The following is a 25,074-nucleotide window of genomic DNA, read 5'->3' as shown; positions in this document are numbered from 1 at the left end:
TCTGCCCAAATCTGCTTTATCATTGTTGAAAGAACCAGAGAATTAATGGGGTGCTTTAAGAAGTCCATGCCATTTTCTTTACTATCTACACTACCTTCTAGACAGCTCTAATTTACGTTAAAACATAGTGAGAGTTGAAATCCAGATGGTTTGTAGGAAGGCAAGTTTTCCAAACCTGACTATATTTTGGATATTAGTTTAATATTTTGCATTGGTTTCTTATTTTTTGTTTGTCTTCTATTGATCTTCATATTGATTAAAGGCAATTTTATCTTTTTAGTACTATCTAAAAGGATACTTTTTTGTGTAAATATTATTTTAAATATTATTTTAAATATTTCTAAATACTTTCAATTTAGGTAATCTATAAGATTTACACTCAAGATACACTCAAGAATTAATGTGTTATTTTATTTCACAAGACAATTTTAAGCAAATTTATGTTCAGTCTAACTTTGTGTTACTCTAACATACTTCTTGATAATGAATATCACACATCTAATGATTTGAAAGCTTCAAAGGCTTTCACAGAATATTTTAAAAGTGAATTTACAATGATTGCCAGTATTGAACTTTTAAAATACAGAATCACAGAATGGTTGAGGCAGGAAGGCATCACCCAGTCCAACCCCATGCTCAAAGCTGGGTCAGCTAGAGCAGGTCTAGCTGCTCTAGCTAGACCAGTCAGGTTTTGAATACCTAAGGATGGGGAGTCAAGAAGTATTCTGGGCAACTTGCTATAGTGTTCAGCCACCCTCACAACAAAAGGTTGTTCTTAATTTTAAATGGAATTTCCTGAATTTTAACTTGCACCTATTGCCTTTTGTCCTCTTACTGGGCACCACTGAGAACAATCTGGTGGTATGTGCACTGGACTTGAGTCCTCCTGAGCCTTCTTTGCTCCAGGATGAACTGCTCCAGTTTTCCTAGCCTCTCCTTGTATGACAGATGCTCCAAGCTCTTAATCATCTCTGTGTCACTTCACTGGACTCGCTCCAATAGATCTCTGTCTCTCTTTTACTGGGGAGCTCAGGACTGGAAGCAGCACTTCAGCAGATTTGTCTCACTGGGGCTGGGTAGAAGGGAAAGACCTTCTTTAACCAGCTGCATAATGCAGCCCAGGAGGATGTTTGCCTTCTTTGCTCCATAGGAGCATTGCTGGATTCTGTGCCTCTAATCACAACCCTCTGGGTTCTGTCTTTTAGCTAGTTTTCAATCCACTTAACTGTCCGTTCATCTAACCCACACTTCCTAAGCTTAGCTATGAGGATGCTGTGGGAGACAGTGTCAAAAGCCTTGCTGCAGTCAAGGTAGACAGCATCCACCGCCCTCTTCTCATCTATCCAACCAGTCATGCCATCATAGAAAGCTATCAGGTTAGTCTGACATGACTTCCCCTTGGTAAATCCATGTTGACTACTTCTGATAGCTTTCTTTTCCTCCATATGCTCTTTCCAGGGATGGAGGTGAGGTTGACTGGTCTGTAATTTCCTGGGTCCTCCTTCTTGCCCTTTTTGAAGACTGGGATGACATTGGCCTTTCTCCAGTCCTTGGGCACCTCGTCTGTTCTCCAGGACCTCTCAAAGATGATGGAGAGTGGCCCTTCAATGACTTCTGTCAGCTCCCTCAGCACTCTCGGGTGTATCCCATCCAGATGCGTGGACTTGTGGATGTCCAGCCTTCTTAACTGATCTATAACTTGGTTCTCCTCCACCAGGGGAAGATCTTCTTTAGTCCAGACTTTCTCTGATTCATCCAAAGTCCATGGCTCCTGGGGGTTGGCCCAAGAAGTAAAGACTGAGGCAAAGAAGGCGGTGAGCAACTCAGCCTTCCCTGCATCCTCTGTTACCATGGCACCCGACTCATTCAACAGCAGGTCCACATTTTCTTTAGTTTTCTTTTTGCCTGCCTGTTTCTTATTATTTCTTGACTACTTGTGTCAGGAAGTTCAAGGCATCATCAAGGCATCTGAAACCCATTCAAGGTACCAATGCATTCCAGAAACCTCCTGGACTCCTCATGGTCTGCTGTGTTGCCCATCCAGCAGATAACAAGGTAGTTCAAAGTCCCCATGAGGACCAGGGCTTGTGAACGTGAAGTTTCTTCCAGTTGTCTGAAGAAGGCCTCAGCTGCTTCTTCCTGATCAGGTAGTCTGTAGCAGACACCCACCATGTGATGCACATGTTGGTCTGACCTCTAAGCCTGACCCATCAGCTCTTAGCTGGCTCATCACCAAGAGGGGCATTGCTCAGTGCATCCCTCCTTCTCCCTCACATAAATGGCAACTTCCCCTCCTCACTTCTCTGGCCCATCCTTCTTAAAGAGTCTGTATCCATCCATGGCAGCATTCCATTTGTGTGAGCTATCCCACCACATCGCTGCCATGTCAATGAGATGGTACAGCTGCACATGTGCCTCTTATTCCTCCTGTTTGTTCGCCATGCTCCATCCGTGAGAATACAGGCACATTCAGAGAGACACTCAGTTGTGCTGATTTCCAAAAAAAGGCATGAGAGCTTCCTCCATCATGTTGTCCCCTCAGTACTTATTTATATGCATATGCTTGGACTGTGTCCCTCTCAGCCCTGATTTGTTTTTTCAGAGTCTCTCTTTTCCACATCATCTTGTTCCTTTCACATGTCAGCTTGGTCTACCACTTCCCCGCTTGAACGTGGGTGCTTATCTTCTACCTTCATAATTTCTAGCTTAAGATCTCCTGAGCAGGTTGGTGAGCCTGTTGGTAAAGATGCTTTTTCCCGACTTGGTCAGGTGTATCCCATCTTGCTCTCAGTCCTCCATCCCCAGAGAGGGCCCCATGGTCATAAAAGAGAAGTTCCTGTCATCAAAACCATCTGCACACCCAGGCATTGACCTGCAAATTCTTTTCACTCCTCCTCAAGTCTTTCTGCTTCACCGGAAGGATCAAAAAGACACCACCTGGCACCCATACCCTAGACATTCTCCCCCAGAGCTATGCATTTACTATTGATATTCTGCATCTCTCCCCTGGCCACACTGCAGGTGATCACATGGGAGAGCAGCAGAAGTAACTGGATGAAGGCTGGATGAGCCTCAGCAGCCTCTCCATGACGTCCCAGCTCCAAGACCCTAGCAAGCAGCAACCCTCCCTGGAGAGCAGGCTAGGTTGGCAGGTGGAAACTTCTGACCCCTTCAGAAGGAGATCTCCTACCACAATCCTTTGGTGCTGCTGTCTCAGGTGTTCTGTTGGACACAGCTCCCAGCCCCTCATCTGCAACCCAGGGAGGGTTGGAGCCATCCTGATGCTAAAGGTCTTCAGCTTCTGCAGTCAGGGGATCTTCATCTTCCAATCCTATAAACACAGGTCTACCCCACCTCCATGGGTACACTTGGGGCTTGAAGTTCACCTCGTACCTGTATGTTCTCAAGGCATCTCCTTTGTGCCTCCTCTGGTGCTGTGCAGGCTGCTGCTCTCCTCCTACAGCTCCTTTGCCTGTGGACACACACCCCCTGGCAGCAACCACCTCTTGCAGGCAAGGGCATATCTCCCCATGCCCAGAGAGAGGCCCCCACTGTCCCCACAGTCATGAATGTGAAGAGCTGCATCCTCTCTTGGAGCTGGACTGAGCACATGCTGGGTAGCTAGGGTATGGGGGTGCTGGGGGCTGTGCCCTGCAGGGCTTCACCACTGCTACTGTGTGAGGGAACATGGGGACACTGCCCTGTGCAGAACTTCCTCGTCCTTTCCATGGTCCCTGCTTCAGAGACCACTACACCTTTTGGCTGCCTCTGCTAGCAACACAATGGATTTTAAAGATCTGTTTGGTTTGCTTGGGTATGGTGTAGAAGGTGACTTCAGGTGTTTGTTCTTTTACACAAAAAAATAGAAAAGTCACTAGTTAACTTCTTCATACTAGTTAAGTTACCTTGGATTCTAAAAGTCTTGTCATAATGCTATAAAGCTTCAGCAATGTGGCTTCACAACTGCATTTTCATTCTAGTTTTCCACTAACATGCTTTATTGGAAATATTTGAAAAGTAGTCGCAGAAACAGGTCAGGACCTGGTATTTTTTTCTATGGTAATGTAATGACAGAAGGAGATTCTCAGCATCTCTTATTAAAGTAGAAAGTAAAACAAAAGCTGAAGTAAAACAAAATCAGGACTAACTCCCAAGAGAGTTAGTGCTTCACAGAATTAGATATATATCCAATTTACAAATATTTCTGGAAGAAAAAGAATTTATTTACCAAATGATTTAAACTTGCCAAAATTATGTCTGATTCCAAACATTGTTAATAGAGAAACACAAAAATAGAATGTCTGAAAAGGATGCTTACTATTCCCTTTTCAGATGACAGTAGCTGAACCTTATAATATACTTTTTAAAAGTATACTTTTACAACTATGTAATATTTGCAAAATGCAAATAATCTTATTAGGGAAAAATCTACAAAGCCAATTTATTGCAGATAAGGGGAAAATACTTTCAAATTAATAGATTCTCCACCTCTGGATTTTTTTGTTTCACCTATGCAAATAAATATAATGTTGCCCTAATCACTTATTATCACAGATCAAGGAAATTCTTACTTTCTCCCTTTGCAATATACCTGTCATGGTTTGGGCCGGATTGGCCAATGAGAACAGATGCTGTCCCCCAACTCTCTCTCCAAAGAGAGAAAATTGCAATAATGGTCAACTTATTGTCTTGATGTAGCAAAATGTCCACAATGTTTTGGACCAACATACAGTCTTTATTAGAAAAGTTACATTACTCACCTGCTAATTTCCCATAAAATAACTGTACCTTGTCCTGAAATAAATTTGCTTTTTATAAAAATTTCTTTTGCTATTTAGATACTCAATCCTGATTTGATCTTTTGATCGTGCATGAAATTACTTTGTCCTCACTACTAGAAAATGTATGATTCCCAAACCATTCTAAACCTCAAAGAAGGTAATATGTTTCTTTCTAAAAATTTGGATTTAAAATTTTATTTTAATATGTATTTCTTCATTTTTGTTGATGAACTATATTTTAATAACATATTCTGACTATGTCTGGGCAAAAAAAAAAAGAAAAAAGCATTTTAATTGCATTTAAATTGGTTTACTACTCAAGCTATTTTAAGTGTAATTGTTGTTCTCTCTGAAACCTTTTTTAAATTCTGTCTTCTGCCACCATTCAATTTGCTTCCTTCTTATATTTTGTTGCTAAATAGAACACCCTTCTCTTTCCAAGCATAGAGAAAATAGCAGAACCTAATACTGGTGTTTACGGTATCACACTTGTCACATTTATCCATTTCTGCCTGTTCCTTCTCACTCGTACTATTTGTCTTTACTTCTCAGGATAGTTCTTTATCTTTATAAACTGCATATATCTCTTGCAGTACCAGATGACTTTGCTAAAAGTCATCTTTGAATGGCCATGTAATAGAGATTTCATAAAGTTTCTTTTAAGGTAAATTCTTTCCAAAATTTCTCTGATAAATCCTATGTATTATTTGCTCATATATAACTTTGATGTTTGTCACTAAGATTTTTGTGAAACCATCTTGATAATCCTTAAACAATGTTACTGTTAGTTCTTCTCTGTTTTATCTTCATTTTCTAGTTTGCTTTATGAAACTTCAGACTGGGATGTTGTTTGATTTTTGTTTTTTGATTTTTTTTTAATATTACTTCTGTTTGGGAATGCTCCCACCATCTCATTTATTGCTTTACTCTCTGTTTTATAATGGGTCTTGTCTTAGATACATTTCTTCTTTCAAATTGTTCTTTTTTCCCTCATGTAATGCTATACTACTTCAGTTTTTTGCTCTTGTTCTGATTTTGTATAAATACGCTGTTGATAGTTCTCTCTTCAGACTTTTTTCCTCCTTTGAGAATGCTGAAGCAGTAGGTTATGTCAATAGCCCGCGGTGACCATCACATCTACCAATAAATTACCCCTCCTATCTCTTAAAGGATTACCCACTCCAAGAGACTCCCTTTCCCCTTAATATTTCTGCAGTAATATTATTTCATTCTTGGCTTCACATTTCCTTAAAATTGTTTTTCCATTCCTTCGGCCTCATTCTTTAAGCTTCCCATTCTTTTCTGTGCTTGAAGCGTTTTATGTTTCACATTTTATTCTTTTTATATTATACTAATGCCCCTGCACTTCAGTAATACTTTTTATGTGAAGACCTATATGCTTTATAATAACTAATGAGTTAAGCTTTCAGTACATCGTAAGAAGTAATGTCTATTATTTTCATATTAGTTAAAGGAAACTGAGGCACTGGAGCAAGCCAACTGACTTCTTGGAGATAAATACTTACTTACTTTCTTACAGTCAAGCGGTAAGAAAGCTTGACTGAGAATTCCGTTTCCTTGTTGTTCTGTTGGGGTTTTTTTGATTGGTTGGTTGGTTGGTTGTTTTTTGGGGGGGGCGTGTTGGTGGTTTGTTTGTGGGGGTTTTTTTACTGTTCTGTTTATCTCATTACGCTTCTCTCACAAATAAGGTATTTCTATAATTATTATTTCCTGTTCATTCACTGATAGTAGTCCCTATGACTAGTATGTGGTTTGCCATTTAGCCTTTCAAACCTATCAGAAAAGAAAGAGAACAGTATTATCAAAGCTCTTTTGAGCTCTTTATATATCCAGTGTAACAGCGCCTCTAGCAAAAGATACTCTTCTGAGTACAAATTATCTTTATATATATTTGCATACTTTAAAAGCTCAAAATCTAGGAAAAAAAAAATTTATAGTATTCCTTTCTTTGGATGTGTGTGTTACATTTAATTTTTAATTATGTGATGACAATTGTATTTCAAGGTTGTAATACATTACATATGCATATGCAGCACTGTCAGATTGACATACAGCTAGTTACCCCTTAAATTGCTTGTTTTGATGATGTCTCTAATATAAATGTTTCTGAGTAGAGACCATCTTACTAAAACATTAATAGAGTTAAACTAATACACTAATACCCTTACACTAGTATGTTTGTTTTAGCATTGCGGTAATATGTAGGCTTTTTGTTTTCTACTCTTAATTTGCTGCGTTCAGTGTTGTGTAATGCTATTCTGTGCTTCTTATGTTATGTGTCATTGCAAATTTTCATCAGTACTCTGCTCTCTTTATTGTCAGATATTGAGCAATGGAGATTTTACCCAATATGTAGTTTTTTTCTCAAGTTTTTTCTGCGTGCTTTCACAAATGTCGGTTCTACCCAATTATAAAACCTGATTCTATTTTCTGCCAATTCAGTGGTTTCTTTGGAGAGCCATACTTCCACTTTCTTAATGTAGTCAATGCCTGTTTCTGCATCAAAAATAGTACAAGGAGCAAACATGAAGTACTGCATTGTGCAAATCCAAACTGGTCTTCTCAGTAATTCAGTTTATTATTTTATTTGACTGAGAAAGCTGCCCTTCATTTTTGGCATGGAATATTGCTCTCAAAATTCTTTTAAAGTCTTTCCTTTAGAGAAGCAAGGGTGAGAGAAAAGAAAACAAGTTCTTCTCACAACCAAAGCCTCACTGTGTCACATCACAACATAAAACACCAAACAAACTACCAACACCTGGCTCAAGGTGTTTATGATTAGCAAATATCATAAAGGCTTGATTTTGTCGACCCTGTGGAAGAAACTCTCACTTTCCTGCATTGAGTCTAATCAAAACCCACATAAGTACGACTCTGCTTAGGATGAATCAGAGGAGCAAAATGTAACTTAGCTTTCATTTCTAGGCAAAGTGCTTCTGAAAAGATGACAAGAGAAGGAGAAGCTAATGCTGTCATGGAGAGATATCTAATTTTAGCAGCTTATCTAACTGAATAGTCATCTCTAAATTTTAATTGTATAGCTGGATTCAGCTGAAGAAACATGGACTTCACTGCATGATTATGGTACGCCCACTGGAGCTCCTCAGGTGCAGATGCATACAGAGGATGTGAACTGCACACAGATAGTACATGTTATTAGTGTATACTTGTGTAATGAAGGCTTAAACACATGCAGATAGACTAAAACTTAAACATGAGGGCTGCAAAAGAAGGGGAGAAACAAGTTGCAATACTTAGTCCTCATATTCCCATTTACAGTAGCTTTCAATATTCCCCTCTGCTTGAAAGGCAAATTGTAATAAACAGTATCTGTTGTACAGCCAGAGGAAAAATACAACATAGAACAGAAACAGAAAAAGAAATAGAAAATATAAAAGATAAAAGAACTTATTAATCTTTAATCATGTCCACTCTGAAAGAGTCAATACTTCTTGCTGATGCTGGAGTCTTTTTCGTGTCCACTAAACCTATTGACAGTTTTCTTAAGCAGATCAAAACCCAGGAAAGGTCTGTAATCCACAGCTATGTTTTAACATGATTGGAGTTTATACAGCAGGGATAGATCTGATACAAACCCTTGCTGCAGAAAATATTTCAACTTCTCTTATCATGCCAAAGTTTGTTTCATGGGCAAGAATCATATGCCATCGAATTCTCTGCCAGACCAAGGCAGACATTCCCCAAGGCCACTGATCTTGACTAGCTCTTCACACAAACTTCTTACTCTTGAATTATGAATGTTTTTTTGCAGTGTTCCTCTTTGAGAATGGCTCTTTATATCTGGTGGATTCAAATTGCATTAGGGGTACTATAACTGGAGGTGCAGTTGGCTGCTTATTATCCTTTTCTTCCCTTCCTTTGCACCAGTGTCTCTCCTATTACGGTTGTCTTTCCACCCCCCCCCCCCCCCAAAAAAAAAAAAAAGCAAAATAAAAGCAACTTCTCTACATGCATCTTTGATCAAACCTGTTCCTGAAAAACCCTTTTCCTTTTAATGACAGTGCACCAGTCTTAGTAAAAATGCTTGATTTGTGTTCTCCCCTTTGGGACTTAGAAGGACAGTATGGAGGAAATACTTCCGTTAGATGACTGATACTAAAGCCAACTATTACTTTCCTATGCCAATGCTATGAAATAATAAAATGCAATAATTTGTGGGCTAACTAGAGGTGGAGAAGAAAGTGATCCTCAGTGTGTCTAGTGAGGTGATAAGAATTTTTGAAAATTTTGCAGGTGTGACCTGAACTTTAATGAGAAACTGTCTAAAAATCTGAAGAAGTAAGTTCAGTGTTCTTAGTGCAGATGCCCGTACAGTTCTCCTAAAGGCTCTGTACATTACTGCATTATACTCCAGCTTATATATTCTATAGGGAAGTTAATTTACATCACTTTCTAAGCTATAGGACTAACTCACTCAGTTCCTGAGGAGCGGGAGGAATGGTTTCATTGTGTCTGATTAGCAGCTATGCTGAAGGATGGGAATAATTCGGCTGCAGATTTTTTTCCAACTTGTAACTGGTCAAAGCAGGCCTTTCCCATTAAATCCACAAGAAATCACCTTATTGCTTCAGAAAGCAGTCTATGTACAAAGAGGGAGAAAGAGCACTGACATAAATATATTCTTCCTTATATATGTACATACACATATATAAATATGTATTTATGTATCATTTTTAAACATAAACCTGCACACACGGTCATATAAAAGCACAAGGAGGCACAAATGTATGTGCATATTTTTGTCTACCTAAATAGATCAATGCTGAATAGATAGAGGATTGAAATGTAGTTGTAAAACTGTGCACAAGATAATTCTTCAGTAATGGAGGGAATAGGCTAATACAGATTGTTTCTCCTAAATGTTAAAAATTGTGTTTCTTGTGTCTAATGAAATATTGATATGCTACTCAAAATGAAACATTCTGTCCTGTAACAGATAAACACAAAAGGGTATCTAAACATGTCTTCTCTTTTCTTCCTCTCACTATTCTACTTTTTCTCAAACCAACTTCAATTCAGATTTTTACTGCCAAGAAGAAATTAAAGAAAATGTGTTCTTCATGGAGTGCAGTTTCTCTTTCAAACCGTCGGTAAACACTTTGCTGTTTTTAATATTTTCATGCCTTTGGCAACCACCTGTTTTGTTTGTGTGTTAAAGCCTAAGATAATTCTAAGAAATAAACATTCAGCACACAGTTCAGGGAATTCAACAGATCATTCCTATAACTGGTAATTTAAGACTGCCCTAAAAACAGGGTGTGAAAACTACGTGTGATGGAAAACAATGTTGCACTGAATGACCCAGGTATGTTCTTGAAAATTACCACAGCAGTTGCAGATTCACTTTTCTCATTCAGGCACTTAAGACCAAACATCTTGCAGCAGCTTCTTTTTCTCCTTCTCAAACCCAGTAATCTGGGATTTGATTAATTTATTGGTTTATGTTTTATTAATCTCTTGGATTAGAGGAATATAGTAGAGCATGTGTACTGGTATGGATAGCTAAATTCAATTACACGGCATTCAGTTCCTGATGAGCAGGCCAGACACAAACAGGATAATTTGATTTTAATGAGCTATTTTGTGTTTTCTTCTTCTTTCTTTCATTTCAGAGAATAAAAACTGTCCTGCAAATATAACCACAATCTCTAGGCTGGAAGTTGAAGCAAAAGAACCTCTTTTGTTCTTTATTATTTGTTATTTAACAAATTAAAAAATACCCTGGCCAAGACTTAATTGCATCTTGAAAAAAAAAGAAAAACAGTCTCTTTTTGTATAGTTGAAAAAAGTAATTTGCTGCAATCTTAGATCTTCATATCATTGGAGAACTCATTCATACCATTACCGACAACTGATCATAAAAAAGTATCTATCCTTATGTGAAACACAAAGAAAATAATGGTTTTAGAATGACAGCAAGAATCAGAAACTTAGAGATGAAGACAGAAATCAAGTTTAAGAGTTAAAATTATGGGAAAAGAATAAATAGAAACACAATGATAATAATATACCATTACCTCAAATATGTCAAGTTTGATCCAGTTGAAGCTACTGTCAAATTCCTCAAGAATTTCTCTCTGTTGTTATGAATGTGGAAGTGAATGCACTGAGGTCCTGTGAGCTTCTTTTGTGTTTGCTTTTCAGAAGATATAGTGCCCAGTGTCCTTCTGGTACAGTATATGAAATCAGAAACAGACTATAAGAGACTATCTGACTTTATGGTGTTTGAAACTGGGGACACTGATCTGTATTCTAGCCTTTCTTATAGCAGTCAAAAGGACAGAAGGTTGCAATTTCTTCTTTGACCAGAACTCTGAAATGCTTGATTTTTAATTTTACAGGTTATTGCTCCCCAGGATACCCTCTAAGTAATCAGCCTTGCTTAACATTGTGCTGTTTGGTTTAGATCTGACTATTTTATCATTAAGTATACCTTTCATTTTCCATAGATCAATTTACAGCTACAGATAATTTCAGACAAGAGAAAGCATATTGTCCTTGCATTGCTTAATGTATATATTTTGATGGGAGGCAGTGTAAATCATACCATGATATCATTTATATGTGGTAGAATAAGACATATCCAAATTCAGAATTAATAAAGAAAATACTTTATTGACAAAATACTTTGTGAAACTAGTTGACACAAAACTTGAAAACATTTAAAAAATGAATTAATCTTTCATGTGGATGAGAATATCTGCAATTATCAAGTATTGCTTTTGCAAAGTATTAGACTTATATTAGACTACTGCTGGTTTGGAGGTTTTTTGAGCCGTTCATTGAGTTGGCCACCAATGCATAAATTGTACAGAACTAACTGGACAAATTTGCTGTTCTGCTGGGGCAATTCCAATGTTCCTACACCAAACAATGTTTTTAGAAGCTTCTTAATTCACTGCTCTTCAAAAAAGATTTTTAAAAAACCAACAAAACCTCCAAAAATACTTTTCACCTAATGCAGAGCACAGAAGCTGTCACTGATTCTCTACTTAATGGGCTACAAATCCATTAAAGACCTATCTTGTATGTGCTACTCAGGAGAATAGCAGTCCCTCTGTAGTCTTCATAAAGCCCTGAGTAATCTAATTTAATTTTGAAATTATGTCTTTTTAAGTAGAAAAGGGAAGACTACATGACCCGCAGAGGTCCTTTGCAACCTAATTGGTTTTTTTGCTTCCATGATTTTCAATTGTACTCCATACAAATCCTGATGCCATTGGCTAAGCTAGAAATGATCACAAACATGGAGTGGAACTTTCTGATGAACCAGATCTAGACTATGGAACTCTGTATTGCAGGAATAAAAGTCCTAAAAAGGCTGATAACAATTAGAATCAAATGCAAAGTCCTTTTCCTTGTTTAGCTGTTCAAGGGTACCTCCTTCCTAAGTGTGAACGTGTACATACATCAGCACATACATCTGTTAGTCTCCAAGGGGAAGTGTATCTCTTTTCCCAGATGAGGGTTTTCAAACACTAAGACAGTAAGTACTTATATTCAGTCATTTAAGAGTCATTTGCCTCTCAGCATATAACTAGTAGTTAGTACACACAGGGAAGTTAAATACTCGCTTTGCTTGAATTGTAGACTCTTAAGTGAAAATATTGCAGCTTTTCTGTTCATATATAAAAACTTAATTTTCCAGAGGTCTTGACTCTCTATTTATTTTCATATTTTTGTGAAAATACTCTCCTTCCTAGATTACTATATTTTCTCTTTTTGAATGCTGCAAGTATGTAGATCATTGAATGCAGTGTTTAAGAAATTCTATAATTTTGATATTTAAAGTGGCATACCTTGAAAATATGGACATAGAACTTTGCACTTCAACTTGTTAGATAAAATGTTTTCAACACTAATGTAAAAAAAATAGGGTATCTGCTTGGATATCTCCCCATACCTTTTTTTTTTTTTTTTATGAAAAAATGTATAGATAAAAAAAAAAAAGTACATTACCAGTATCCAGACAAAAAGGGATACATTGTTTCACATATGAGTCTCTGTAACACATTATTGTAAACCTTTTGGGTGTTAAAGCCAAAGTAAAAGCAAAATTTCCATCATTTTACCTCTCCTTTCCTCCTTTACCTCCTCCTCAGAAAATGACTGCTCGGTTGACTTTTGTGGAAAGGGTTATCTATGAAAAGGCATCCTCTCAGCTCTGCAAATCTTATTCACTGTGAATAGGAAAAAAGTCTGAAATTACATTGGACACCACAGATTTTGCTTAATCACAGAGAGAAAAATATTTCCAAATCCAAATCCCAGTTAGACCACAATTAAAACATTGATCCAAAATAATTCAACCTGACTCCCAAGTAGAAACACTGCAAGCAAGGGCAATAAAATAATCAGGAAATGTTCAGTGCCTTTGTACAATATATTCCTGGGTGTCAGGTTTGTGATTTTTAGAGACCGTTTAAATAAATGACATGTGAGAAATAGAAAGTTTTCCTTCAAGTCATATGTCTTGTTAATGAGATTTTGGCAAATATAGTTGCAATATGTATTAAAATACCTTGACAAATGTTAATATTGTGGCCAATTAAGATTTCGAGAATTCTTTTTGTGTTTTCTTATGCTACAGATCTACACCAACATGTGTACTAGTGCTGTACAATGCATCACCGAGCCATCTTCTACACCTGTGAGTTTAGTGAGCTGTCTGTCTGTATTCGTAACGGAGAGTAAGCACATACTTCTTGCATTCTCAGGCCATCAGAATGTTTTTTAAAAGTGCATGCTCCAGTTCAGTAGCCATGTTAGCATTGTGGATGATAACTTGGGGCAGAAAAATATTTTGAGTACCCAGCTAATGTTAAAGTCTGGTCAGAATATGATCTGCAGAAGTATAAAACTAAAAATCAAAGATGGAGTGCAGTCATAAATACCAGGCAAATTCTACTTTTATGGGTATCAAAGGATGCTAAGGCAACAACATTTTAATAGAGATTATTAAAGGCAAATACCAAGAGAACAATTAACAACACTTGTAAAGAGCTTTAAAAGGAAAAAAAAAAAAAGAGAGAGAAAATGGAAGAATAATGCATAGAAATAATGAAAATGGACTGAGATATAGACATCAAGAATCAAAACTGAGTGCTTCTATCAACCCTTATCAAAGAATCACCCTGAGAAGAGTTTTATTATGTAATAGCATATATAATACAGGATAAGGCTGATTGTCCTACCCTTAAAAATGGGCTGAACCATGACTCTGGTTCAGTTTTGGATAATGGTTCCAATGTCCCATAAATCTGCAAAAGACTTTCCCAAAATTATTTTACTACTGGAGCTACAGACAGAACCGTAACCATTAAGGATAATCTCCACTGTTAAGGGTAACTGTTTTTTTAAGTGACATTCCTAACACATAGTATGATTCACCTGAATCAGAGTAATTCTTCTTTACCAGTAGTTTCTTGTTGTTTTTTTTTTTTTTTAATTGCTAGTTTTCCTGGAGCTTATTAATAATTACTATTATTATTTAAATTCATCACACATATAAAAAGAAACTCAAGAGTTCATACTGATCATTATTTATGACTGCTGGGAATTTCACAAGAAGGATGCTATTAAGAAGAAAAAGGGTAAGAAATACTTTCATGTTTCTTGTTCTTCAATGTTTTCAAGTGGTGATTTAGTTGGCAATTAATGTAAATGAAAAACATGAACACCACTTAATACATTCCAAGGCTGCTATCTGTGGCATCATAGAAGTCACTCAATAGAAGGAAAGGTTCCTGAGTAAACCAGGATGCTAAGAGAAATTAAAATACTACAGAAGTTTAAAGGAACTTGGGAATCATATGACAGACTCATGGAATCAAAGAAGGGCTGAAGCAGGAAGGCACCTCTTGAGATTTTCTAGTCCAACACCCCTGATCAAGCAGGGTCAGACAGAGCAGGTTGACCAGGACTGTGTCCAGTCAGGTTTTGAGTATTTCCAATGATACCTCCAAGGATGGAGTCTCAACCTCTCTAGGAATCCATCCTCAAAGTAAGAGATTTATCTTAATTTTAAATTATGTTTCCTGTATTTCAGTTTGTGCTCATAGTTTCTTGCCCTGTCACTAGGCACCACTGAAAAGAGTCCAGCTCCACCTTCCTTCCATCATATATTTTTACATACTGATAAAATCCACCTGACCTTTTTCTTTTCCAGGCTGAACACTCACAGCTATCTCAGCCTCCCCTCATATATCAGATGCTCCAAGGCCTTAATCATTCTCGTGGCCCTGTGCTGGACTCACTCCAGTACATCTCAGTCTCTCTTGTACTGAGGAACATAGCACTGGACCCAGCACTCCAAATATGTCTCACCAGGACTGAGCAGATGGAAGGATCACCTCCCTTGATCTTCTGGAAACACTCTGCATAATGTAGACCGGGAGGTTGCTGGTCTTCTTTGTTGTGAGGCTCATTGCTGGCTTCTGGTCATCTTGGTGTCCACCAGGACCCACAGGACCTTCTCTGCTGAGTTGTCATCATTGCCTCTGCTATAAGTTTTTAATTCCTTTCTTCTACAAAGGAAACTTTGATGAAAATTTTGTGTGCAATCCTTTACAATCTTCTCTGCCAACATGAATAGGCGCAAGTCAAAAAATAATTTTTACTTCAGTAAGTAGCCTGGGGCCAAAGCAGACACTAACATGGAGGTACTACTCTTTATTTCCACATCCATTAAATGGTTGTGGATCCTCTATATTTCTGCTAGTAGAGGGAATAATCCAGTCCTAAAACAGTTTTGGATTCTTTCTACAGGTTTTGGCTATGTTCTGCTGAGTTGCTAAATTAATTGAACAAATAGAAAATCCTCAAGAAAAATATTTTTAAAAAATATTATTAAACCTTTATATAATATTTTTCCCTTTCTAACTCTCCTTTTGACAAATATTTATCCTTCCCAACCCTCCGCCCTCTTTTTCCTCTGAAGTACAAGTCAGCAGAGCAATATACACAGTACACAGATTTTTCTTGCTTGTCAAAAATATAACCGATGATTTCATCAGTGTTATTTGCACAGTTGTTGCAAAAAAAAGGATTTTTTAGCTTGTTTTCCCTGATGATCTTGCTTCTTTTGCAAAAATGTAAATATTCTGCACTATCATGCTTTATCCGTGGAAACTGTGAGATTTTAAAATGTTCTTTTTATTTTTCAAATAATGTATCTAGAACTCAGAGAATTCTACCTATGAAGTTGCAAGAGAGGTTCCTTACAATTTTATAAATATTGTTAAATGCTGGGTCTAAATTACAGCAGAAATTTCCAGAATGACCTGATCTTACTTCTGAGTACTGATCTCATTTACTCTGTTTCCAGCTGTTCTGGGGCATAAATAAGCTATCACTGTTGAATAGTCCAAGTTTAAAGAGCCTAAATATATGCATAGGCACCATGCATACCTGAAAACACAAAGTGAAACACCTGGAAATTAGATCTTTGAGGACTTCATTTTACAAGTATTTCAGTAGACAGAGATCTTTATGCTTTCATAGGGCCAGTCAGGCTATGAGAAGGTTGAGGTCTGGTCACATAAAGCAGTCAGGAAAATTTCAGCCTTCATATATTTTGAAGTTTGTTTCCCAGCTAGATTTTTCTCAGGTTTTCAGCTTGTTACACATAGATCTATGGAACACGTTTCCCTGTGTGACAAAATTCCCTAACACAACCCCTCCCAAACCAACACATTAAATTAATTATTCATGTGATTTAAAAAATGCATTCAAGATTTAACTGTTAAAGTTGGTATAAAAATTTTCTTTCAAAATTTATTTTTCACTCCTTTTTATTTAATTATAACTACATCTATACAGAAGAAATAAATCATAAAAAGGCATAAGCAAACACATTATAAATCTAACCAATATTATTTTAGATATGTTTAATTTCTGTATGGTTTTCACCAACATATCTACATATTGTTGGTTGATTGTTTCCCTATTTTAAGTTAAATATCTTTCCAAGTGAGTTTTTCCTTGCCAAGAGAATTTTCAGTGCCCTACCAGATTTACTGCTCCACAACTATTGTTCTTGATATAGCACACTCTGTTAATGTGGGTATAAAAAAAATAATTTTGAATGGCTGAAAAATACCTCTAGAAAATTATGTATCTCCAAAGCAAAATCCTATTTTATGTGTCTATGTACTTTGGATAACATAGATTTGCTTAATAATACAAGATTTTCCCCCCTTTTTAAGACAAATGTCATAACAACCTGACCTTTGCCAACTCAAATGGTTATTTATTAGAAAGCATTCATTATTTATATTGAATATCTGAACAAGAAAGTGATGAAAAAGGAGTTGCCTGTTCAACTTAAGGAACTTGGAAAATTGTTTAAAATTTTCCCATAAAGACAATTGTATTTATTTTTTTTTTTTAATTATGGAAGATATGCAATCTGGCTTTTAAGGGAGTTGAAAGGTGATTGAGACAGCCGCTGTCAAAAAAACAGTATCTGTGGGTGTAAAAATAATTCACCAGAAATCAGGAGTTCAATATCATCTGTAGTACTGTGCTTAATTCCTTACCTTACTAAGAATTATAACAGACATGGAAGGTTAATGAAAAAAATTTAAAAAAACACAGGAAGAAAAGCAGGTGAGATAATGAATAAATTGGGATCACCCTACTTGGAAAAGATATAGAAGGATGTTTATTTTCATAATACAGTGTCTAGAGAAAACAGACTGAACACTCTTATCTTTCAAAACTCATGAAATGTAAAACTAATGAAAAAAAATGTTGCATAACTGACACGGCTTACCTTTGAAACTGCTTGCTGTATCAAGATGCTAGAAGATGTCACGAGCTCAGAATATCTCAGCAAAGGAGCGGATATCTCCTCATGAACAGGAACTTCTGAAGTTATGGGGCTGAAATTAAATAAATAAGTAAGTGCTGGTATAAATTATGAGGTTTAGATCAAATGCCTTTATAACAGTCTGGAGTTAAAATCCACATTCTTTTGAATTTTCCATCATTGTTTAGTTGATAATCTCTTCCTGAATTCACAGCTGAACACTTTCATCATGACCTTTCCTCCATGGAAACTGGAGATGTGGACGCAGTTCTTTCACTTGGAGAAATCAATATACTCAAAATTATATGTGTTCCCTTTCCTCCAATCTTATTTATGTATAGAAATACTTGTGTCTGAGTCCTCTATAAAGGTTTCACTGACTATTGATGTCCCTCATATCAGCCATCATATCTCCTTGCTCACTTGCATCGCATATAAATCAACAATTACCCCATTCTAATGAAAACTAGGACAGTGATGTGGATCAGGGTAGTTGGATGGCTCTGAATCCCAGATACTGTATTTAATCTGGGCAAAAATATGCAGCACGTTTAGTATCATGATACAGAACTGTAACCCAAAGGTATCCGTAGACTTTTAAAGTTTCAATTTATGTCTAATTTTACATTCTATAGATAAATTTTCTTTCTTTGGTCTGAGGTTTTATATGTTTTGGGTCTTTGCTGTTAAGCCAAAGCATGGATGACTGAATAAGTGGCATTTAAATTTTGTTCTGAATGTCTCAGAAATTCACTGTGATCCAAAGCACTTCAGGGAACAAGTTTCACAGTCACAGAAGACACAGTTCCAATGAGCTAAGGAAATGTAATTTATGAAACACTGTTTGGTAGCATGCACAATATTCCCCAACTGAAAAAAAAAAAAAAAAAAAAAAAAAAAATCTTCTCTTTTAAATCGTGCAAAATAAACCACTGCAAAATAATAGGAAAGAAGGATGCTAGCATGAAAATAGTGTGGGGTTGTGGGTGTTTGTAAGTAGCCCATAAAAGAGGTAAAGTAGACAATTGCCATTTTGCTGAATATGAAGCAGTTGTATTTGAACCAGCCCTCGTCGGGGAGGCGGGCTGCTCCCCCTCCTTCCAAAGGGAAAAAAAAAAGGAAAGAAAAAAAAAAAAAAAAAAAAAAGCTATCTCACGTTTTCCTCCTCCTCTGTGTTTACGCAAAATAAATCAGTGCTGGGGTATCCCCAAAAGTTTAACTTGGAAGCTGGAGCACTGTTTTGTACCAGGTATAAAATACCGTCCTCGGCTTCTTAAACCAATCCAAGCTTAAAAAAAAAAAAAAAAAAAAAAAAAAAAAAAAAAAAAAAGACTCTCTGCTTTGGAAATCGTGCAAAATAAACCACTGCAAAATAATAGGAAAGAAGGATGCTAGCATGAAAATAGTGTGGGGTTGTGGGTGTTTGTAAGTAGCCCATAAAAGAGGTAAAGTAGACAATTGCCATTTTGCTGAATATGAAGCAGTTGTATTTGAACCAGCCGGAGCACGTTAGCATTGGCAGTTTCATTCTCAGGTGTAATGATCAATGTGTCAATAATCCTACCCCAATATCTGAAGTTGATAGCGACGGGGATAATAACTTTCAAGAGTTCATGTTTTTTGAGTGACTGATCTGAGAAGGAGAATAGAGTCACATGTCTAGAAATGCCGTTACCTGGAAGATAGGAAAATCTGTCTCTAGAGTTCAGACGAATTACCTCGTCTCATCTCTCAAATGCTAATTTTGCTGCACTAGACACAGAAGTGTACAATGCTTCCCTCAGACATATAAATTCAGCTTATTGATTTCTTTTGTCAGCACAATGCTTTATACTATAATCAAATTAGCACACTGTACTTCAAGCAACCTTGCTATCTTCAAAAATTAAGCAGTTGTCTTTACCTGGACAAAATTATTTTACACATGCCCTTGTCATTATTCAGTTCCAGAAATGATACAGGAAATTATCCTCCCTACACAAATTCCATGAGTCTCTTCTTAGCATCTGCATAATTTCAAGATCGTTTCAAGTTTCTCTAACAGGAAGGAGAGTTCTTTATTTAAAGTGACTTGAAACAATGGAAACAATGGTTTTGACTCTATCTCATAAAATGTTAATCCAAAATTATTGTAATGTTGGATCTTTGTGAAAGTCTCTATAAGATGTTAAGAACTTGAAACATAATAGTGGTGCAAACATTTATGAAACTGTCTTTTGTTTATTGTGCATCATTTCCTCACCACAATAATGCTGTTGTTCACCGTTCTATAATTTATCTTAGTGCCACTTTAATTGTGTTTTCAGTGTTCATAGGAAAGCATCCTATTTGGGATAATTACTCACTTTGGAGATGATCAGCAATATGGTTCACGAGCACCTCTGAAAATTACCCTGTCTGCAGAAGGCATTTTCCTGCAAATGCAACATGTAAGGTTTGCAAGAAGGGCAAACCTTGTTTGTCTTTTCTCTTTTCCTTTTCTTTCTCCTTTCCAGTCCCCAAAAAAACATTTTATAATTTCTCTAGGACATGCCAATTTCCTTAGAACTCTTCACCAGTTATTTCTAGACATACGATCTCTCTCTCCTTTCTTTGTAACTGTGCCATTATTTTAAGTTCCCCTAAAATTCTCAGCTAATTTTAAGATACTTCCTTAACATTTCAGTTTATGTAGCAGTAAGCAAATCCAGCTGGATCTCTTGGCAACTTGGGTGTATTTCTGTACAAATATCTATTATGAAATTATCACCAAGATTTTAATTTCTGTATTTAATTACATTTGCATCGAACATGCAATCATCAATCAATTTAAAAATAAAGCAATCCTTGCAAAAACACTATGGTGAGGCTTCTTGACAAATTCAGTCACAGCAAGCTTACAGATCCTCAGTTCTTGTACACCGACTTAAGAGCAGTGATGATAGCTTAAAATGGTTCTGTTGCCAGAGCCTAATTTTGTCACTCATTCGTACCAGCTGATAGGTGACCATATAAACAATCCCACTGAGCAAAATAAGTAACATGGGGGAAAATCAACTCTTTCCTGTCTTTTTGCTAACTTCACAGGTAGTAAAACTTTGTAGGAGAAAAGCTGCATATGACAGCACAGTTGTAAAAGCTGGAGGCTACTGTGTGTCAGATAAAAGATGAGGAACATACAGATATACCCACTTAGATGCTGAGTACTGTATCCCAAAAGATCTAAGGTACTAATCAAACATGTATGTAAAATTAGGTAATATTTTCCCTTCTTTTCCCCTGAGATTTTTCCAGCAAGTCTTTTCAGTCACTGGATTTGTATTTTAATTGCTTCAAGAACCTATCAAGATTGATTCCCCCACCTTCAGAATGACCACCCCAGCAGAACGATTACTATGCTTCTTGATGTTACACCTCTTGGCCATTCATATAGAATAATGTTCATTGTAGTTTATTTCTGGTCTTATTTTTAAAACTTACATAGCATGAAAACGTGTTTGTTTTCTGCCAGCATGTTTGTTATGCATGTGATAGTACTCAGAAATCATGTTTTCTAATTCACTAGTCTAAGCACAGCCATTAGACTTCATGTCAGGCTTCTCCCCCCCCACCCTCCCCCCGCACCAGTAAACACTGCACTCTTTAAAGAATGCTGTTAGCCAAAAAATGGCAAATACTACAGGTGTGTTGTTATTGATACCGATTAGTGGTTTACAGCACTTTGAAATGTTCATCTTTTTATTAATTTAATGTATGGTCAAAACCACCAAGAGTCGTATAGATATGGATGGCAGAAAAGCCGAGCACTTTTTCTGTATCTTTCTAATCTCAGTTTGCGTAACCTCGGTGTGATACACTGTTGTGGTTCACTACCATGCACTTTTTTACAGATCTTTCATCTGTAACAAATGAGTTGTTTCATATGCAGCAGGAACAATGAAGCCCTGCCTACTTACATACTTTGTCCCCTCCCCTCCTCTCCGTCCCTCCTCTGCGTGGTCTCAGGATTTGTGCATGTACCTTTCAGGTGGTATATGTGACGGAGAACTTGGAGCTACATGGCTACTGATGGACAAACCAGCTGCTGCCTCTTCCTTCAGTCCAGTCTCTCTATTTCACGGTAGTAGTACACGAATGGGATTGTCTTTGAGATTTATATCCACAGTTTGTTGTTTTACTCCATTACTTCAGAGAGTCGAAGAATATATTCCTCTTTTCCTTGAGAAGGATAAAAAAACAGAAACTAAAGGAAAGAAACTAAAACCAGGTTTCTCCAAATCCAAATGTGGCTTGGACAGCCTACATGGTGGGCTCTGTTCAGGACTGCAGACAAGAAATTAGGCAAGCTTCTCAGGACAAGGAATCCTGTTTGGAAGCAAAGCATCCTCAACCAATTTCAAAGGAGCAAGAACTGGCCACTCAGACCTGGCACTGGTAAAATTCTCAACATATATATTATTTAAAATAAGGAAGCTTGGGATAGTAGCATTCTTTCTATTATTTTAGTTCTTGTGGGGCAAGAAACTTCCTTCTTGCTCCTGTATTGTGTCTTGGTGGAGGGTCTGCTGTACATGGATTTCAACCCTTGCATCTATGCACCTGTACAGATCAAGGTGCTTCTGTATTACTTTTGGCTTTTAATTAAAGCAGACTATTATAGATGTTATGGTATGCATACGAGTTATTTGGTTGTATTTATTAATGGTGCTTCTATTTTCTCTATTTATGCCACTTTTGCTGGATGGTAATGCTCCACACACGCTAAAACCAAAGATAAATTTGACAAATTTGGCACCCTATCCACTTCATAATGAGAGTTAGTTGCTTTTTGCACAGCAAGATTTACATTTCTTTAAGGTTTTTATCTAATATTTGTTTTCACCGTCTTTCTGTAGTAATCTATTGATGTCTGTTTCTGTAATGGGATACTGGGGCTGATGGAACCTTCTTAGCAGGGAAAACTCCTTTCAGCAAAAAACTTCCTTTTATTGCACTTTCCTGAACCTGCACCAAAGCCCCAGTTTCTGCTATTAGGCATCTTTCCCAACGTTCGGCAGCAGAATGGATCCTAAATATAAATCCAGTTCTCACCTAAAAGGCTTTGCTGAGGCTTCCATATTTTGGATTGCAAAACTGTATGAGGAATTAACAGTTCCACACCCACTTAAATATCCATGAAAATTAATGCCTTCATTTTATACTAGGTTACAAAAATCTTCAGGTTCAAGCGCAGGGCCATGTCGTATGTCATTGGGGAATAAGGTTCTGATTTACATGGTGTAGATAAACAAAGCAATGGCACAAAGCTTTCACTCTCCCCTCTACCAGCATTTTCGGTACACGTTCCCAAGTGTCCTAAAACATCACCTTCTGAGGAAAGCCTTCCAGTTTCAACACATATTTTGTTGATCCCAGCAAGATCTGACTAGAAATTTCTTCCTCCTATATTTCATAATTTTGTAAGACTACTCTGCAGCAAAAGTCAAGTTGAAGGTACCGACAGTTTTCTGAAAAGGGGGACTTCTTGTCTCCCTCCTCCTGCACAAAACCCAAATCCTCTTGAAAAGGGCAAAAAAAGGGCCAGAAAAATTATTAGGGATGTGTTAATTTGGATTAATCTTTTATTAACTACTATCACTGCTGCTTCACATTAATATAAATCCACTTCTATCTCCTTCCATGTATCATACAGGTGGTAAGGTGACAAATTTATAGAAGCTGCTTCGGAGACCATAGCTTAATTAACACCAAAGAAAAATTACGTCTTCAAAGTCAAGCTGGACAAAACCCCACCTTGTCTCTTAACTTTAGGGAAGGCTTTCTCCTTACAATGCGAGATCCTCAGCGAGACAGCACTGAGGCCTCAAAAAGCTAAGCAGTCTGTTTTTTATCGGTTTTATTTCACACAGTCATAAATAGCGGAGGTATTTTTCCCCTCTGTACTAATAACAGCAGTCAAACAAGGGGATTCCTAGAGAGCTAAACGAATAGGTATAAACCCAACACGGTTAGGTGGGGAGACGCGTGGCACACAGCAGTCCCGCTGCCCACTCACCCACGCAACACCGCGCCCCCGCGGGCGGGGGGAGCGGGGGAACCGCCGGGCCCTGCGCAACTCCCGCGCAACCGACCGCCGCCTGAGGGGAGCCCCGCGTGCAGCCGTTGGGGGTGCCAGAGCCCCCTTGGTGCAACCCACCCCCCTCGGCTCTCCCTGCCAAGGAGGCTGGGGCTCCCCGGTAAGCTTCTCCCTTAAGACGCCGCCGCCTCTTCCTTCAGGCTGCTTTCCCTCCGGCGACGGCGGGGAGAGCGGGCTCCGAGGGGCCGCGGTGGCGAGGCGGAGGGGCTGCCTCACGCACCCCAGCGGGGGGGAGCTGTCGGGCGGCGGGCGGGGAAGGAGGGAGGCTTCGAGCCGGCGGCCGCCTGGCAGAGCGGCGGAAGAATCTAGCGCGGCGCTGCCTCTCGTGGGTGGTGCGGCCGTGCGTGTGAGGCGGAGGAATCCGCGCGGGCCGGCGTGTGCCCGCCTCCTGCGCGGCGGCCGCTGCCTCCCCGATATAGTGCGGCGGCGGGAGGCGCGGGCGGTCACTGGGCGAGCGGGGCTCCGCGGTGTGCGGATCCGTGCCGTGCCGTTGCGCTGTGCGGGCGCGCAGGGCAGCGGGGTTTTGCCTGGGCTGCTCCAGTACCTCCGGCTTGGAACTGCCCACCGGTGCCAGCTCCCGAACATGAGCCTCCTGCCTCTCTACCTGCTCGGATTGCTCCTCAGTAGCGGGCAAGGTAGGAGCGGGGCTGCCTCCCTTTTCCTTTTTTTTTTTTTTTTATTCTTACCTATACTGCCTGTTCGCTCAGATTAACGTATCACCAGCAAAGAAACGGGGGGGAAAAAAATAATAAAGTAGTGAATCACGCTGGAACCGATGGCAGTTGTTTGAATCATTTCCATAAAACAATTTGATTCCGGTTTCAGCAGTTCAGTGATTCCCAGACAGGTTTCCTGCAGTACATCTGCTTTCCTGGCAGGAAAGTGGCTTCTGCTCTTGCTGGTCCTTGCTTGGGGCCCTAATTCCAGAGCCATCTTCTGAGCAGGCAGCAGGCATGCTGTGGGCTTCAGGACTGTCACGCTACTGCTGGTAGCTCTGCTTGCTTTCATGCAAAGTTTGAAATTTGGGATTTTTTTTTCTGCTGAATTTAAATGGAATCAAATTTCTGTATGTTTTGAGCAGTGAGTGGAACTATCTTTCTCGTGTCGCTTTCAACTGCAATTATGCTCATTTTTTCTTTGTTTCCCTTACTCTTTTCCCCCCCCCTTTTTTTTTTTAAATTTTCTTTTTTTTTTTTTTTTTTATTCTTACCTATACTGCCTGTTCGCTCAGATTAACGTATCACCAGCAAAGAAACGGGGGGGAAAAAAATAATAAAGTAGTGAATCACGCTGGAACCATATTAAAAAGGACCTAAAACTTGCTT

The 25,074-nt window shown here is 38.3% G+C and overlaps 1 protein-coding gene across 1 annotated transcript in view; it reads left to right on the top strand.

Moving 5' to 3' along the window:
• The first annotated feature begins 24,202 nt into the window (after positions 1–24,202).
• Positions 24,203–25,074, top strand: part of NCAM2 (neural cell adhesion molecule 2) — a 302,812-nt gene continuing 301,940 nt past the window's right edge. Inside the window, exon 1 of the mRNA XM_014938236.1 lies at positions 24,203–24,384. Coding sequence (XP_014793722.1) covers positions 24,333–24,384 — 52 coding nt within the window. The 5' untranslated portion in view covers positions 24,203–24,332. The remainder of the gene's footprint in view (positions 24,385–25,074) is intronic.

This window comes from Calidris pugnax, unplaced genomic scaffold (assembly GCF_001431845.1).
Source record: "Calidris pugnax isolate Ruff unplaced genomic scaffold, ASM143184v1 scaffold25, whole genome shotgun sequence".
Taxonomy (NCBI): Eukaryota; Metazoa; Chordata; class Aves; order Charadriiformes; family Scolopacidae; genus Calidris; species Calidris pugnax.
This window is presented reverse-complemented; position numbering and strand designations above follow the sequence as displayed.